The sequence below is a fragment of the Ictalurus punctatus genome, chromosome 1 (assembly GCF_001660625.3).
Source record: "Ictalurus punctatus breed USDA103 chromosome 1, Coco_2.0, whole genome shotgun sequence".
Classification (NCBI taxonomy): domain Eukaryota; kingdom Metazoa; phylum Chordata; class Actinopteri; order Siluriformes; family Ictaluridae; genus Ictalurus; species Ictalurus punctatus.
In genome coordinates, this window is record NC_030416.2 from 1055260 (window position 1) to 1074109 (window position 18850).

An 18850-nucleotide genomic window follows, 5' to 3' on the forward strand; every position below is an offset into this window, starting at 1 on the left:
AAGACCATCAAGGCCCGTAATTATCCCCTCCGAGACCGGAACCAGCCCCTCGGTGGCACTTGGGCCCATCGCTGTCTGTTAAAAAATAATAATAAAAGAGATACTAACCCTTTACATCATGATGTTCTATTAGTGCCGGAGTCTCAAACCTGAGCTATAAAAAACCCCGTGACCTGGACTGGAGGAGCCGCTGAAATCGGAGCAGGGGGCCAGGGTTCTTGGGTTACTTCACTGTTGGTGAAAGAAGAAGTGACGTTAATATTATAATAAAAGCACCATAATAGAAATGCGAATGCTTTCGTGACGCTGTGACTGATAAATGAGACGGTTTTGCTTCAGTATCTACAGAATATCAGGTCCTGTTTAGTCCCGTTCCTCGCCACCGTCATCTCTAGCTTGTTCATTAAGGATCTAAATGTGCGTCATATTTGAGAAAGGTTCTCCGAATCATCCATCCGCTCCTGATCGGATCAGATCGGACCGAACACGGCACCGGTGTGATTCGGTTTCTCCTGCTCCAGATGTTCGTCGTCATCTCTGGAGGGCCCTGTCCGCAGGAGAGCTCCAGATGTTGACCACCACTTCAGAGTGGAGTCATGCCTTGCTTCTCATCATCTCAAAATCCCGTTTGTTTAATCCCAGCTTCATCTCGTATCCCGGAAGGTCGTGTGCATCTGTCGCACTAACTCACCCCTCCGACGGATATCGCACCTCTCGCGTTCATTCCCCCACAGACCCTTTCGCAGAATTTGATTCCGTCAAACGAAGCTACTACTAAGCTTTCTTCTGAGTTTTTTTTTTTTTAAGTTCTAAGCTTGCCGAGTTAGACCGGATTTTAATTAAAAGGATTTAGGCTCGGCTGAGAATCCGTCCCGAGCTTATTTAAGTGCGTGTCGGTGTAAAGTGTAAATGGGAACAGGAGATTTTAGTTCACCGGCACGTGCGATAGCTCTTAAATCCTGTTTCGTTTCAGCTCGCGTCTCGTCTTCGCTCAGCAGGTGCAAAGAAAATTTTCGGCTGATTAACCGACCCTCTTTTTACGTCCTCTGGACCTGCCAACCTTCACGCCTTTTGTGTACAAGTTCAAAATGTTAGCATCGGAGTATGGAAGAAAAAAAAAACGGCACAAACAAGCGCTTTGGGATTTCAGCCGAAAGCGAAGAGATTGGTTTTCCAAAAACCAGAATCGGGGTATCCCCATGGCCCACTCCCGCCCCTTTCCCTGGACCAACTGAAAACTGTGGAAACTCGTCTCCGGTCGGTTGGCCGGTCGTACGAGCGAGCTCCGTCTCATCCGTGAGACCCGAGCGCACTTGAATTATTCACTCCATTCCTCAGTCTTTCATTGTGCCCATGGTGAGCAAGATTGATCCCGTGTAAAACCGCTCCACGCAGGACGCTGTCGGGCGAGTCGGCCCTTCCATCAAACCTAATTCCAGAGAACATGGTAGAGAGTTTCAGTCAGGTATCCCCTGGGGACGCCCCAGCTGGAGTTCATTAGTGGATGAAATAGAGCTTCCCACCCTTCCTTCTCTCGATAAGTGTCCTCTCCTGCTCCTCTTCTCATCGGAAGCGCCGTCAATAACACTCTAAGGTGTATTTCCACACCTTTGGCACGAGTAAAGCTGGTTAACGGCCTGTAACGACAGAAGGTGTCACGGTGGCTGGACCGTGCCCGATCCAGAGGCCCAGGGGAACGAGCGACCCGTATATTCAGGACGATCCAAACTATCAGGCTCGAATCTTTCTTGCTAAGGTGTAATTGGATCCGGTCGCCTAAACAAAAGCCAAACCGTGTTAGAGACTGCTCGTTGACAGATGGAGCAGGAACCGTCAGGGTGTACCGAGACGCACTCGTGGCGACGCTTGGAGCAGCGTGAACGTTAGCTCAGCGCCGTAGCGCAGAGAGGGGTGCGGAAATGAGTCTCGGGGGATCCTCCATTTTGATTGCTTGGCAGCTGAGCTGAGCTCCTGGCTGCACACGAGGATGGAACTTGTCACGGAACTTTTATCTCCTTCAGCTGATTGTTTGGGTGTTAGACTTTTGGACACGTCACGTCTCTCGGACTTGATTTTTCAGTCTCGACTGCACTCGCGTGTACTGCGGGGGAAATGACGAACACGGTAACCGTGGGGACGCGGAGGTACCGGTGACACCCTGAAGTACGTTGTTTTCTGCTGTTGCAGATATGTGAAAGAGAGGCTCGAGAGGGGGCACCTGCGTGCACTTGGGAGGTTTGGGCTGTAGTTATGTATAACCATGGACTGAGCGAGAGGACAGGAGAGATGCTCCGTAATAACGGTTTAACTGGCCGTATTACGGTGCATCCACAGAGCCATGCAATCACGGCTGACAAGCCAGCGGAGCATTAAAGAGTCTTCCGTCTGCCAGACCGGAGGAGATGAGCTGCCAGCTCTATCATTTTTGATTAGCACCTTTTTTTTTTCGCCCCCACTCTCTTTTCAATCCTTTCTTCACAAGGGGCCTGAAGAGCTGGAGAGAAGGTAATGGATTCGAGCGAGAGCGCACGGCTCGCCTTCGGTCTCTATTACATTCTCTTTTTTCCGCCGCTCCGTGATGAGCTATAGATTCCTCTCCTCTTGAGAGAGCGAGATGCGAGAACACGGATGCACCTGGTTTATTTCGAACGCGCCGATCTAACCGGCAGTCTTCCGGTCATGGCCGCTCATGTTTTTGTTTCGCTCGATGCGAGAGTTTTTCGTGCGCTCGTTTGTTAGCTCAGGTTCCTGCATGAATCCTGCTGTAAAAAAAACAAACCCCAAAACAAACCCAAATCAAATGATCACTACTTTTTCCACACAACGTAACCTGAGAAGTCCATTCGGCGACTTTCTTGAACGCCAACCTCGTCCCTCCACACGTTCGTGACATGTTCTTCACTTATATGACAACGTGTATTGGATGGTGTTCTCCATTATACGGTGTATATACTCAATATCTCCAGAGATTAGCCCATTTTAGGCTTGGAGCTCAATCTAACGAGGCACGGTGAGTATTATCCATCCAGCACTGAGCCTCTGTGGACAGCTTGCCTCGCTAATTGGTCTCAGGACATTGCTGCATGCCGTTAGCCAAGTGGACCTGACCACACTTAGTCGAACGGCGATGACTAATAGCATGTGCGTTAGGCCGTGCCTTATCCTCCCCGCCTCCTTATTCCTAAACGTCTTCTAAAAGGTTTCAGAGATGTAAGGACGGACCATAAACAAACAGCTCGGGATTATGCCAGCGTCATGTTCATGAGCGTGGACCAATCTTTGCAGAAATTGATGGAGAAATGGTCTCGTTCTTTTCAGTTTTATATCCCAATAATGGCTGCCATGGGAAATTTGAACCGTACGCCAATCTTAAATCAAACCGTTAGCTTCAGGATTATTTTCTGCGCAGAGGGAGGAAAAAAACAAAAACGCCTCCCAGATTAAAGAGGTCAAGGGCCCGTGACTGCCCGAGGACGCTCTGGAACATTAACGCTGCCTGAAAGTACGGACGTATCAATAGGTCAGAGGTTATCTTGGGGGAAACGTGCAGCTAAGAGCAACATGATTAAGAATGAACATCAGACGGTGTCGTCGATAGGCACGCGTCGGATTTAATTGGCGTAGATTTGAGAACGTTGCTGGAATGGCAGCTCGGCCTGTCGCTAGCATGAGCTTAGACATGGAGGTGTGTTTTTCTTCTTGTTGCTTGTGCAATAACTTTTTTAGAAAAACAAATAAAACTCAAATTGAAGTCTGATCTTAGTGTTTTTTTTCCCCCCAGTTCTGCAGGCGTCTTCGCACAAAATGTAAATGTAACTCTGAAAGCCGCGACATTTCGCTCTCGCTTAGGCAGAAAGCGCTGTCGATGCGCTAATAAATGCTTTAAAGGGCGCAGACGCATTGACTCCAGGCTGACTTTTCTCACCAAAGCAGAAACTACTCTCCGTCAGTGTGGATCGGACTACTCCGAGAGAGCCTCGCGGTTCTTTTCCTTTCCCGTAGGTCGATGATCGATAACAATAGGATACATGCGAAAGGAAATCGATGGAGCGATTCCTCAGCAGAAAGCCTAATTTAATCAGCGCGTATGCGGCCAGTCGATGGCCGTCGAGGCTGATGATAAGGTTCTAGAGTGGAGAGCGTTCCCAGCGAGACCTCGCCCGGGTGGAATCTATCCTCTGCTCTCTTCCTCGTGCAGGTTTATACGCTCGTCTGATCCGAGGTTAGACGCTCTCCCGTTCATAGCGCGTTTATCACGGTCCTCTAATCTTTGAAGTGTCTTTATTTATTCCAGGAACACCGTTTCCCTTCCCTTTGAGGCGTGTCGGTACGTACATGCGAGTGTATGAAAGCATCTTTACAGTGAAGGGCCAGACGGAAATAAATCCGATAGTGTTTTGTTCCTCTTACACCGCAGCCGTAGCTCCAGTTCACTCCGGTGATTACAGAACGCCACGTCATACTGTTTCTGCTTGTGTTTCTCATAGGGTTCCAGGCATCACCATCGCCACCGACATCATCTGCGGCTTTCCAGGAGAGACGGACGAGGACTTCCAGCAGACGATGGAGCTGGTGAGAAAGTACCGATTCCCGAGCCTCTTCATCAACCAGTTCTACCCACGACCCGGAACTCCCGCGGCCAAGATGGAGCAGGTCCCGGCTCATGTGGTGAGCATTCGCATTTGTTTTTCGTCCCAGTGGAGCTACCACTGGCAGACAGTCAGGCATAGGCTCCACGGCGGAGCTGCGCGACAGGACCCACTCACCACTTTGGGGGTTTTGTTTACTCAGGATTTAACATCGAGCCATCATGTGACACGCTTACTTATCCAAACACGGAGCGTCAGTGTCGACGGACAAACCTGCCAGTCTCCGCCTCGGAGACTCCGCCCACGGCTTGCAGAGCGTCACGATCGTGACGGCTGTGACCTGATTCTCTCTTCCGTCTGTGTGCACTGCTTTCTGACACAAAAACAACCAAGCATGTAATGGACACTTCAGAGCCACATACACCTTGTAAAAAATAGTCTTTGTTTAGTTTTGCTCTGATTCTGGTCTGTAGTGGTTTCTGTTTTTATCGGGGAAAGCGGTCAAGCGTGACGTAAAGCTCGTCATCTTTTCTACACTTCTCTGTAGTGTTCATGAACATTTTCAACATTTTCATCCTTTTGAACTCTTCAAAGTTCGTTCATCGTTAAGACTTTCAGCGTAAAAAGAAAGAAAACATGGTCTTCGGTGTAATAATCTCCATGTAGTGGCGTTTCAGTGGGATATTTCTCCAGGCTTTATGTGAGGGAATCTGGTCGTTTGTGGTACCACGAGTACTCCCGGCGACGAGGGCTGTGAACGGATCCTCTACACCGGGTCAGTGGAACGGCTCTGGTGACAGTTCAGTGCTGAAGGTTGCTTTATTTGGGATTTGTGTGGAATTCCTGGCGTGGGACGGTGTACGCGTGCGTCGTGCTGCTGATTTCTCTCAGCGCTTTTCCACCGTGGCTTGTGTGACATTTAAACCGGTTTTCAGCCGTGATGAAACGAGCGCAGAAGACGTCCTCGTTATCAACACGCCGCGGTCACGGCACACGCGTCTCAGCCGGAGGGACGCTAGTGATGTCATCGCGTGATGATGCGCGTCCGATTATTAACTTTAAGCTGTGGTAGTCGATCCCGGCGTGTGTGGGGAGTTTGCAGAAAGGCGCAGAACTCTCTACCGGTCCTGTTGAAAGATGGGTATGTCTCCTAGCGGGTGCAACCGTGAGCGTGTCACATTAATGACTCCTCCAAACGGTAATGAGCGCCTGGCTCGCACAGGAGACCGCAGGGGGCTGAGGGAAGCGACAGCCAGACTCGCAGACCGGCCCGTTCTGGCACTCGGCTCGTTTAAGGCCGTCTTATCTGCAGGACCCGTCCACTTCCAGATGATGAATGGCTCGGCTCTCGTGACAAATTGCCACGTCTCGTTTATCATTGGGTGGACGCTCCGAATCGTGAAGAAGTTCTGGGATGCAGATGGAGGGATTTGCATACCCCCCCCCCCCTCCCCACTCCACCCCCCCTTCAAAAAAAAAGCCCATGCGTAATTAGTCCCGCGTGTTGGGAAAGGGTTAGCGGTGATAAATCGGGATGATGTCCTGGAATGTTGGTGTTACCAGGCGGACAGGTGTTTACCCTGACAGCTCATCGCCTCCGCCGACGCCGTGTTCAGCCGGGGGAAATTAAACAAGCAGCACAGAGTAGGACTTGAGCGGTCGCTGCGCTCTGGTACGCCGCTTTTCCGAGAGCGTTGCTGGAATCGGTCAGTAAGGAATACTCGACATGTGGAAACTAAATTATCTTAACGCTAAGACAGATGCGCGAGGCCTCCGGCAACCACGCCGGCCCAGGATGAGGTCAAGTGTAAAGAAAAACGACATCTTTACTCACTACATCTGACAATTCCCACCAGCGTGATGGGTTTTTTTTTGTTTTTTTCCCCCTCAACGATGTTCTGTTCCTCAGTTATTAACAGTAGTTCTTTTTCAGACCGCATCATTGTGCTTCTTCTTAAACCCTCGTACTCGGAGAGCTGTGTCTAACGGACCATCGCTGATTCTGGTCTTTGTTTTCAGAGATAAGAGCGCACTTCTCTCTCTTTGTATCGGTCCAAAACGTGCTGGAGGAGATTTATTTTTCCACGAACGCACGGAAAAACGCATTTTCCCGTCTTCGTCGTTCTTTTATTACTTGCTTCCGGGGCTCGGTACTCATAACAATATGAAGTCCTCGATGGCTGTAAGCTATTTTTACGATTTCCACACCGCGGGATCATTTGTTTGTGGATTAGGTTCTCCGCGAGGTCCTGTTTGTCCAGATCTTCGGAAGACTTTGATCTTTTCCACGGCGGCACGCCGAGCTCGGCGTTCTTCACCGACTGGCGCTTATTGGACCGTGTCGAGGATTTCGTATGATGCTTGTACAGATTTGCAGGAACGAGCAGAAACTGTTCTCACAGCGTAGATGTGTGTTCAGTCCAGTTCATTTAGAGCCCTATGTATTATTATTATTATTATTATTATTATTATTGACCTGCGGGAGAATAGAGCTACAGCTACCTTTCAGCACAAGATTCTCTTGCTGCTGTTCTTGTTCTTGAGCCAGCATGACATTTCTATCATATTACCATTTATTAACGTGTCCTCTGCGTTACACGTTTAAGTGACACGTGTGTGACTAGACTCCAAACATGGCCACCTTTTTGAGTTTTTGAAGACCGGTGCACCGCTCGTGACGTTCCCGGCTGTACCCCGCCAACGTCCGTCACTCACGAGGGCGTGTGTCCAAGTCGAGAGCATGGTGACGCCGATGTTCACGTCGTCCTTGCGTACGAGACGGGACGAGGGCGTCACGGTATTATAACATCGTTTGCTTCTTCGTAGAGGAGCTAGCGATGCACAAGAAGCCTACCGGGCTTGATCACATGACCTTGAGGGCGATTATTAGTGCCCCTGCCAAGGCTGTCGGTCTGAGAGTTCGTTCTTTTATTATGCCGACGCACTTTTGGGAGGGGAAGGAGGGGGTCGTGTGTTAATTGCCACCTGATGGGGCATCGTGTTTGCTTTCAGATGGAGCAGATGTACATCGTAGGAAGCGTCTTCGCTCATCAACATCACGGTAGCAGGCGTCTGGTTTGTGATATGGACGGGCGGCATGTCGTGACTTGTTCCTGTACGGTAACTAAGCACTTTGATTCGTGATGTCATTAGCGTACGCTACGGAGTAGAGCTACCATTAAGTAGTCGTGGTGTTCTTCTAAACACACCGAATCAAGCTCTCCTAGTTTCGCCTCAGAAAGGAAAATTGCACCTGGAGCAGGTTTTTTTTTTTTTTTCAGCCTGAATGTCTTCCTGCTAGCAGCGACATAATGCTCTGACTGTAATAAGAGCCCGAATTCAGCAGTAAGGAATGAAGCGCGAAGATGTCATTACCTCGGTATGAAAATTGATACTCCTTAGTGCGTTTCTGCTGTGCCTGCTATTACCTCAGGTAGTTGGAGCCATTTTGGACTTTAATGTGTCCTGAGCCACGCCACTCGGTGCTTTCTGTTACTCTCGCGCTCGGTAATGACGGCTACAACCGAAGGAGGAAGAGATGTTCCTTGGATTATCGGGACGATTTCTCGTATGTGATGCACGGCTTCAGAAGTAGAGCGATCTTCGCCTTGGCCTCAGCACTCTGAAGTATTGAATTTCCAGAGGTCACGAGGTTCACCTTTTCCGTCTGTGTGGTGGTGTTGTTTTAAGCTCCTGAACATAGGAACGCATCACGATGAGGAATGAGCGTATTCTCTTTAGACTTCGCCGGCTTGGTCTTGGCTTCGTCTCGGCTTCTTTAGATCTGGAAGCTTTCCCCGGCTTGGTTTTTCTCTCAGACGGCCGGAGGGGTTGCTCATTCTCGCCCGCGCTATCCTGGCCTTATCGAGCCAATCCTGCTGGGAGCTCATTGGCTCGAGCTGAAGAAGGGAAACCCCGAGGCCGTGTTCAGCCCGATCCTCATCCAGCTGGTGTTCTGGTTCGAACGGAGCAAGAAATCGGTCGAATTATTAAACCAAGCCTGGATATTTCATTCTGCTGCTCTCGCTAGTCCACGTCGAATCCTCTGCAGCGTCTGTACGCTTTCGGCCGTCGGATGGCGTCGCTGATCCGCGCCGGAAGATGGCGAAGTTGCGTTACGTGAACAGTTTTTCACTATTTGACACTAACGCAGCTGAATGTGGGCTTTTCAGATCCGTTATTATGGAATGCGCACGTCAGCAGCGGCCGTTAGACTTGTTATTTCTTTGTTTTAATTGATCGCCGTTAGCGCATGTTTAATAATAATGTTTACAATGAAAGGTCTACAGTTCAAGAGCAAGCAGGTGATGGAACGGGGAAGTGGAAAGTCTGATTTGGGTAAGAGTTTGAGAGTTGAGGCGCCGATGCAGATGACAGTCACATGACATGTGACAGATTTTACCCTCCTTCTCAGGTGGTTACCCTTCTTGCCCAAATTTTACCTTCCCGGCCAGTTGGTTGACCTTCTTGACGAGGTAGTTACCAAACACTCATTCAGGTGTTTTCTGTTCTTACTCCGGTGCTAACCCTTCTGGCCCTTGCAGTATTTACCCTTCTTGCTAGGTATTTACCCTAATTGCCCAAGCGTTTACCTTTCTTGTCCAGGTGTTTGCCTTTCTTGCTAAATTGTTTATCCTCCTTGTCCAGGTACATACCCTGCTCACCCATCGTTATACACCGTTATCCTCCTTACCCATTTTGTTACCCTTGTCATCCAAGAGGTTACCCTTTTCACCAGGTGCTCACCCTAACTGTCCAAGTGGTTACCTTTCTTATTCAGGTGGTTCCCGTCCTTGCCCAATTTTTCCACTCATAGGGTTACCCTTCTTGCCCTGATAGCGCTTACTCTCCTTGCCTACATGGTAGTTACCCTTCTTGCTGAGGTGGTCACCCTGAGGGTGGTCCCCGTTCTCCGCCCGATCGCCCTTTGATCGTGTACAGTCCTGACGATATGAATATGCCAGATTAGATTACGAGGTTTTATTCCCAAAAAAAGAACGTTTTTGGAGCGACTCGTGAATCTGGAGCCTTTAAGGTTCTGGTCTAGTACGCTACGCTGGGAAGAGGTTGGGCTTTAGCGAGTCCCGGACAGTCTTACGGAGGAGTCTGAAGTTTCCCATCGTCGGTTGAGATGTTTCCGTCCGATCCGTCTGATCTCCATGATCTCATGCGCTGCTGCTCCGCTGGGGTTTCTCTTGGCGGTGAAAAAGCACAGCTTCCCCTGACTGAACTCCCGCCCGGTCAGTGTTCTAATTAGACTCGCTTGGAACGTTCTCTGCCTGCTTTAAGTGACCGCGTTAAGAGCCTTCATACATCAGCTCCGGCCCCCGCTTTCGCATTTCATTACAAATTAAGGACATTTGAGCTGTTTCAGAGGAAGAAGAGCCAGAGGCTCAGCAGGCAAATATTCACATATCTCCCCCTTAAGCGTGGCTCTTTTCTTCTGCTCGGCAGTCGGAGTCATTTCCTTTTGTCATCATAGCCTGGTTTCGGTGCAGTCTTAACTAAAGATGATGCGTTTCCTTGTATTCCCGCATGCAGGGATCCTTTCTAATTTCCTTCTCTTTTTCCTCCTCTTCCCTAACAGAAAAAACAAAGAACCAAGGAGCTGTCTGCATTGTTCCACTCGTATAACCCGTACGACCATAAGGTAAGCGCTGATGTCGTCCATTATCACACCCCTTCATTAAACCTGACCTTTTCTCTCTGTTCATCTGTAGTAGTGCGTTTCCTCGCTCTTAGATTCTTATCTGAGCTTCCTCTCAAGCAGACAACCGCAGCACTTCCCCTGCTCTCTCTGCTGTTAAGGATAATGGCTTTTCCGCCATTCTTCTTGTCAGCCTCGTCAGTGTAATCTCCAGAGAGAGGGGCGATGCATCTTTTGAACGTGGTTTGGGGGGGAAAGGAGCGCGAGAAGAGAGAGTGCAGAATGTCACAGTCTTTGGGCATCTGGACAGGAATCAGCGTGAGCTCTGCAGCTCTTGTCTTTTAATGGCTTCATTAAAATTTCAGCAGAGCCAAGCTCCTTTAGTTCTTTAAATCTCCCACCCGTGGTAAAAAAAAAAAAAAAAAAAAGCCATGGTCGCTGCCGATAGCGCCGCCGGAGTTCTCCAGTTATCCACGGATTTTTTATTTTCGGACTAATTACCACCGCACGGCGTAATCAAGTCCAAATTGAATAAGCCATAAAGACAGGAGGTGAAGCTTTACTGGGGGACGGTAACGGTATCGCCTGAGAAAGAACAAAGTGCTTAGGAGTCAGGAAGTGGTGAGAAAGGAAGGACAAAAAAAAAAAAAAACGCCCTCTAAGATCTTTATTTATTTATTTATTTTCGACTACTATGATCAGACACGTCTTAAATACGCTGCGAGATACCGTGACATCCAGCCTGGGTCTCTATTATAGTAATATTAATAATAATAATAATAATAATAATAACACTAGTCCATATGGTTCAGGATTTGGTGCGGGGACTGTCCCTGAAACTGATTGGCAGTCGTAGTGTTCAGGACTTGAGCAGGCCTTCTCACGTGGACATACTTTGGAAAGGAATGTGGTCAGACGATGCTCCCGGGAGCTAGCGAGAGCTCCACCTCATACACCACGCCCCCAAGTAGATGCTGAACAGATAAAGATGAATAAATACAGTCGTACCTAACGATCGGCAGCTTCAGAAAACACACACGCGCTCTTTTTTTTCTTTTTTTAAAATGCTAATAGGCTACAGTTAGCATGATCGTATTCAAATAATGCTAGCATAGTTTGAACAAGCTAAAACAGCTCGCAAATAATGGAAGGTACTACAGAACTGTTAGCATTTCTGCGACTGTTGTTGCGCATTATGAGTACTAGCATTTAGTTAGTTAGTAATTGTTCGGGATCATTTACTCTAAATCTCTGAGGAAAATCAGTTTTGAGTTGGTTTTTAAAAGAAGCGTGCGATGCTCATTTCCTCATCAGCGTCTCTTAGCCTTTCGTCTCCTCCTCAGAAACGAGTTCCTGAGATCGAGTCGTGCCTCGGCATCGCGCTGTTGTTCTTACGTCGCCGTCGCTCTGAGGCGCTACCGTGTCTCGGCGTTAATGAGCGCTAATCAGAAGGGGTTAGCATGGTGTCATGTCAGTAACGCTAACCCGAACCCTGAAGAGGTTCCGCGTTATTTATACGAGCCGTTAGCACGTTCGACGCCGTGTAAACGGCCTTCAATGGTTGTTGAAGGTCTCTGCTGCACGAGCGGTCCCGGGGAGGTCATCATTAGCGGCGTCCCTCTACCCTGATCAGCGCCTGAGGAAGAAGAGCAGCTGGAAGAGGACAGTGCAGCGTTTCTTTGGTGATGAGCATCTTTTTGAAGGTTTATTGGATGTCGGACACATCATACAAGCACCTTGTCTAATTTTCTCCGAGACAATTAACACGCCTGCTTCTGAGGCCAAATGGAGCTCCGGAGCTCGACGGCGGCCATTTTGGCTCTGGCACGGGTGCGTAATGAGCGAGCTCTGGTTCATTAATCCTTCTGTAATGATGCACGAGCTTCCACACTGGTCATTTGGCGCCGAGGCCGCTGATAGAGACACTTTCCTGCTGTGCCCTGGCGTCTCCTATCTCCTGGACGGGTCTGCGTCACCGGTTAAGGGCTTCGCTCGCGTTCTGTAGCCGTTAACGGATAAAAAAACACAGTTAAGTCGTAGGATCTTAAAGTCTCAGGTTTCGAGGCTCCTGGAGACTCCTTCCATAAATGTTAGAGAAAGCGTCAGCATATGGACAGCTGCACACGTTCACAGCTGCGCTACCGTCAGGAAATGAGTCGACACCTTCTGACCAATGCGAACGCAGAATTCACTAGCGCTGTGGCATGCGTGGAGCTGCAGGACCTGATTTGTGTATTCTCTTGATTTAGTTTTGATGCTGCACTGACTGGATTTTGGAAGGAAAAAAACTCGAGTAGGACAGAAACAGCGTGAGGTTCCATGTGGAGTATCAGTGACCGTAGTAGTGGTGGAATATGAAGTTGTGTACTAGCGTAGCAGCAGTGCGCTAACCTGCTGGAGCGCTTTGTTTGATGCAGTTTAGACGACGCACTTCCACCGTGTCGCTCCTGCTCTGGACATCTCGACAGATTGCTAGTTGATTTGATAAGCGTTTGGATGGAAGAGTGTGTGTGTGTGTGTGTGTGTGTGTGTGTGTGTGTGACGTTTCTGCAATAACCTGCGGCCCGGCGATTAAATTGCTCTCTTAACGATGCTTATATCCTGCTCTGTGAATGCAGTAATTACACTGCTGCTTACTGAGAGCTGTAATTATCCTCATTCTGCAGCCAGAGAGAGAGACAGAAACGAGGAGAGAGAGACAGAAACGAGGAGAGAGAGACAGAAACGAGGAGAGAGAGACAGAAACGAGGAGAGGGAGACAGAAACGAGGAGAGGGAGACAGAAACGAGGAGAGAGAGACAGAAACGAGGAGAGGGAGAGAGACAGAAACGAGGAGAGAGAGACAGAAACGAGGAGAGAGAGGGAGACAGAAACGAGGAGAGAGAGACAGAAATGAGGAGAGAGAGACAGAAACGAGGAGAGAGAGACAGAAATGAGGAGAGAGAGACAGAAATGAGGAGAGAGAGACAGAAATGAGGAGAGAGAGACAGAAACGAGGAGAGAGAGAGAGACAGAAACGAGGAGAGAGAGGGAAACAGAAACGAGGAGAGGGAGAGAGACAGAAACGAGGAGAGAGAGAGAGACAGAAACGAGGAGAGAGAGAGAGACAGAAACGAGGAGAGAGAGACAGAAACGAGGAGAGAGAGAGAGACAGAAACGAGGAGAGAGAGACAGAAACGAGGAGAGAGAGAGAGACAGAAACGAGGAGAGAGAGAGAGACAGAAACGAGGAGAGAGAGAGAGACAGAAACGAGGAGAGGGAGAGAGACAGAAACGAGGAGAGAGAGAGAGACAGAAACGAGGAGAGGGAGAGACAGAAACGAGGAGAGAGAGAGAGACAGAAACGAGGAGAGAGAGAGAGACAGAAACGAGGAGAGAGAGACAGAAACGAGGAGAGGGAGAGAGACAGAAACGAGGAGAGAGAGAGAGACAGAAACGAGGAGAGAGAGAGAGACAGAAACGAGGAGAGAGAGACAGAAACGAGGAGAGAGAGGGAAACAGAAATGAGGAGAGAGAGACAGAAACGAGGAGAGAGAGGGAAACAGAAATGAGGAGAGGGAGAGACAGAAACGAGGAGAGAGAGAGAGACAGAAACGAGGAGAGAGAGGGAGACAGAAATGAGGAGAGAGAGAGAGACAGAAACGAGGAGAGGGAGAGACAGAAACGAGGAGAGAGAGAGAGACAGAAACGAGGAGAGAGAGGGAGACAGAAATGAGGAGAGAGAGAGAGACAGAAACGAGGAGAGAGAGACAGAAACGAGGAGAGAGAGACAGAAACGAGGAGAGGGAGACAGAAACGAGGAGAGGGAGACAGAAACGAGGAGAGGGAGAGAGACAGAAACGAGGAGAGAGAGAGAGACAGAAACGAGGAGAGGGAGAGACAGAAACGAGGAGAGAGAGAGAGACAGAAACGAGGAGAGAGAGGGAGACAGAAACGAGGAGAGAGAGACAGAAATGAGGAGAGAGAGACAGAAATGAGGAGAGAGAGGGAGACAGAAACGAGGAGAGAGAGACAGAAACGAGGAGAGAGAGGGAGACAGAAATGAGGAGAGAGAGACAGAAACGAGGAGAGAGAGGGAGACAGAAACGAGGAGAGAGAGACAGAAACGAGGAGAGAGAGGGAGACAGAAATGAGGAGAGAGAGACAGAAACGAGGAGAGAGAGGGAGACAGAAACGAGGAGAGGGAGACAGAAATGAGGAGAGAGAGAGAGACAGAAACGAGGAGAGAGAGAGAGACAGAAACGAGGAGAGAGAGACAGAAACGAGGAGAGGGAGAGACAGAAACGAGGAGAGAGAGAGAGACAGAAACGAGGAGAGAGAGGGAGACAGAAACGAGGAGAGAGAGACAGAAATGAGGAGAGAGAGACAGAAATGAGGAGAGAGAGGGAGACAGAAACGAGGAGAGAGAGACAGAAACGAGGAGAGAGAGGGAGACAGAAATGAGGAGAGAGAGACAGAAACGAGGAGAGAGAGGGAGACAGAAACGAGGAGAGAGAGACAGAAACGAGGAGAGAGAGGGAGACAGAAACGAGGAGAGAGAGGGAGACAGAAACGAGGAGAGAGAGACAGAAACGAGGAGAGAGAGACAGAAACGAGGAGAGGGAGAGAGACAGAAATGAGGAGAGAGAGAGAGACAGAAACGAGGAGAGGGAGAGAGACAGAAACGAGGAGAGGGAGAGAGACAGAAAGGAGGAGAGGGAAACAGAAACGAGGAGAGAGAGACAGAAATGAGGAGAGAGAGACAGAAACGAGGAGAGAGAGAGAGACAGAAACGAGGAGAGAGAGACAGAAACGAGGAGAGGGAGAGACAGAAACGAGGAGAGAGAGAGAGACAGAAACGAGGAGAGAGAGGGAGACAGAAATGAGGAGAGAGAGACAGAAATGAGAAGAGAGAGGGAGACAGAAACGAGGAGAGAGAGGGAGACAGAAACGAGGAGAGAGAGGGAGACAGAAACGAGGAGAGAGAGACAGAAACGAGGAGAGAGAGGGAGACAGAAACGAGGAGAGAGAGACAGAAATGAGGAGAGAGAGGGAGACAGAAACGAGGAGAGAGAGGGAGACAGAAACGAGGAGAGAGAGGGAGACAGAAACGAGGAGAGAGAGACAGAAACGAGGAGAGAGAGGGAGACAGAAACGAGGAGAGAGAGGGAGACAGAAACGAGGAGAGAGAGACAGAAACGAGGAGAGAGAGGGAGACAGAAACGAGGAGAGAGAGACAGAAATGAGGAGAGAGAGGGAGACAGAAACGAGGAGAGAGAGGGAGACAGAAACGAGGAGAGAGAGGGAGACAGAAACGAGGAGAGAGAGACAGAAACGAGGAGAGAGAGGGAGACAGAAACGAGGAGAGAGAGACAGAAACGAGGAGAGAGAGAGAGAGAGACAGAAACGAGGAGAAACAAAATGAAACGAGGAGAGAGAGAGAGAGAGAGAGAGACAGAAAGAAACGAGGAGAGAGAGAGAGAGAGACAGAAAGAAACGAGGTGAGAGAGAGAGACAGAAACGAGGAGAGACTGCTGGACAGAAGAGAGGAGAGAGAGACAAACGAGGAGAGAGAGAGAGAGACAGAAACGAGGTGAGAGAAAGAAACGAGGAGAGACAGAGAGAGAGACAGAAACGAAGAGAGAGAGAGACAGAAACGAGGAGAGAGAAAGAAACGAGGAGAGAGAGAGAGAGAGACAGAAACGAGGAGAGAGAGAGACAGAAACAGGAGAGACTGCTGGACAGAAGAGAGGAGAGACAAACAGCAAGTAAGAGAGATGGACAGAACGAGACAGGCAGAGAAAAGGAGTGAGACGTGAAGAGAAATAAATGGAGACGGACAGAGGAGAAGAAAGAAAGAGGGACAGTAAATAAGAGAGACGGCTGTAATAGAAGAGTCAGCCTCAGTGAAGGAGGCGTGGCCTCTGTGTCTGTTTTTGTGAAGGGGGTGTGGGATCTGTGTCAGTTTTGGTGAAAGAGGCGTGGCCTATTTTTTGTGTTTTGTTAATTGTTTCCTTATACTTAGCCTGTGTGTGTGTGTGTGTGTGTGTGTGTGTGTGTGTGTGTGTGTGTGTGTGTGTGTGTGTGAGATCTGAAGGCCGCTGCTCCCAGTCACACTCTTTCGGACTGTGATTAATGTAATCTCTCTGTTGCCAGATGGTGGTGAAGAAGCTCCATCAATCAAAATGAAAACTATTGAGCAGTCCTCACAAAAACTCTCACCACACACACACACACACACACACACACACACACACACACACAGACACATGGTTTAAGGTTCTAGCTTGGCTGCTGCTCTAATGGAAGGAAAAATGTTGATCTGGCAACCTATTGAACAGGAATTAGAGTCAATCTGGCAACCCTGATCAATATACATATTTTATAACATGCTTCTTAAAAAAGGTAAAATAATAATAAGCAATAATTGTAGAGCGCTTTTCTGACACATGCTGTGCAGTCAATAATAAACATCCTAAATTTAAAAAAGAATAATTTTTCATAATATTAATATAAGATGGCACTGAATCCAGAAATTTCTACATTTTTACTGGAGGGATATAATCTAATCTGGCCACCCTGACTACTTCTTTCACTGTATGTACTGTGTGTACATGTTTAATCAGAAACTCTTTCAATTGTTTGTTTATTCATTTCATTCTTTTAATCAATTTTATTATGATATAAACCCTTCAGCATTTTGCTGACTAAATCTGGCAACCCTTGTAGTGACATCACACTCTCTCTCGCTCTCTCTCTCTCTCGCTCTCTCTCTCTCGCGCTGCCGTTTACAGCTCGGTGTTCAGCTCCGAGGTCGTGTTGTTCTTTACGCTGTGTCTGATTACACACGATTAATTACCGCAATTCGTTTGCGTTGCGTTTAATTACGCTGATTTAAATCTGCTGCTGCTGTTCTTCTTGTTTTCTCTGCGTGATTGTAAAAGACAAACCTCTGTGCTTCACTTCCTCAGTGTTGGAGGAACACACACACACACACTCATACATACACACACATGCACATACTTCAAACTGTACATGTTAGAGCGCTTTTTATAGGAAATACACAGAAATCCCCTGGCATCTGGGGACTACATGGAATCATTATATCTCTGATCATGATGGATCTGACTCGCTCCATTTACAGTCATCATCCGTTCATCCATCCCGCCATCCATCTATCAGTCCATCCATCCACCCCTCCATTCATTTATTCATAACTCAATCCATTCATCCACCCATCCATCCATCAGTCTGTCCATCCACCCATCCCTCCATTCATTTATCCGTCCATTCGTCGGGGGTTCAGGCCCCAGCACTGCCAAGCTGCCTCTGTTGGGCCCTTGAGCAAGGCCCTTAACCCTCTCTGCTCCAGGGGGCGCTGTTTCATGGCTGACCCTGCACTCTGACCCCAACTTCCTGACATGCTGGGGTATGCGAAATAAAGCATTTCACTGTGCTGTAATGTATGTGTGATAAATAAAGACTCGTTATCATTATCTATCTATCCATCCATCCATCAGTCCATCTATCTGACTCTCCCTGATGTTGCTTATTGACAAAGTATGTACTTTAGTCCTTCAACCAATCTGGCAACCCGGGCCATTCAAATCTATGTATTTACATGTAAAGATCAGACAATTCTGATTATCTTTCTGAACTTAATCCAATCTGGCAACCCTGATCACTTCACATCCATTAATCTCCGAGTCGTTCTGCACTTTCCAGTCTGATCGTGATATAAAATACACCTGGAGGGAAAATCTTAACATGGCAACCACTACAACACACTGTACTGTAGGCACCGGTTCAGTGCCGGAATAACACACTACTGTGTTTTTAAAACGAATAAAATAAATGTGTAAGATTAGTTCGTCATACTCAAGTACATTTTTTAAAGAGAATAATGTGCTTTGTTACTTTCTGTACTTTTGTTTGTTTTTAAAAAAAAAAAGTATTTATGTATTTCTATTTTGTGATCGAAGCCCATATTGAGTTTATAGTGTGCTACTATTAATAATAATAATAATAATAATAATCAGGTAGTAAAGAGTTAAATGATTTTTAACAATCTAATAAAACGTGAAAAGATAAATTCACAAAAAGAGAAAAAAAAACAATATAATTTGTTTGTAGAAATGTGAATATAAACACAGAGGAAGTCGTTTCAGTTTATTGAGTACGACTGATCACTGTGGATTAATAAATAGTGAATAAATAATAAATAAAAGGGTACAAAAAAAAAAAGATTGAATACAATTATGATTTTGTTCCTTGCCATTTTTACATTTAATTGAATTTGAAATGAATTAAATAAATAAAGCTTCACCACTTTATTTCCACTGAGCGCGTACCCGGAGACAAAATCAGCACGGCTGCTGACACTTAACTGATTTAATTATTAGTTTTCAATGAATTTAGTATTCAGATGCATCTTAATGTTCAACTCTTTGAAGTGTTAAATTACAGATGTTCTAAAGTATAAATGAAGCGAAAGCAAAGAATGTTAAACCACTGAAATGAGGATAAAAATGAGAAGATAAATCCCAGAACAGGGGCAGTGTTCTCAGGTAAACGTTTTAATCATCACGTTCACGTTGGAGAAACGCTCCGTTCATAATAAAATCAATAATATAAAG

General features: G+C 47.6%; 1 protein-coding gene across 1 annotated transcript in view; it reads left to right on the forward strand.

The window, feature by feature from the left end:
- Positions 1–18850, forward strand: part of cdkal1 (CDK5 regulatory subunit associated protein 1-like 1) — a 214459-nt gene that overhangs the window by 162611 nt on the left and 32998 nt on the right. The window contains exons 11-12 of the mRNA XM_017464881.2: positions 4488–4668; positions 10177–10239. Coding sequence (XP_017320370.1) covers positions 4488–4668; positions 10177–10239 — 244 coding nt within the window. The remainder of the gene's footprint in view (positions 1–4487; positions 4669–10176; positions 10240–18850) is intronic.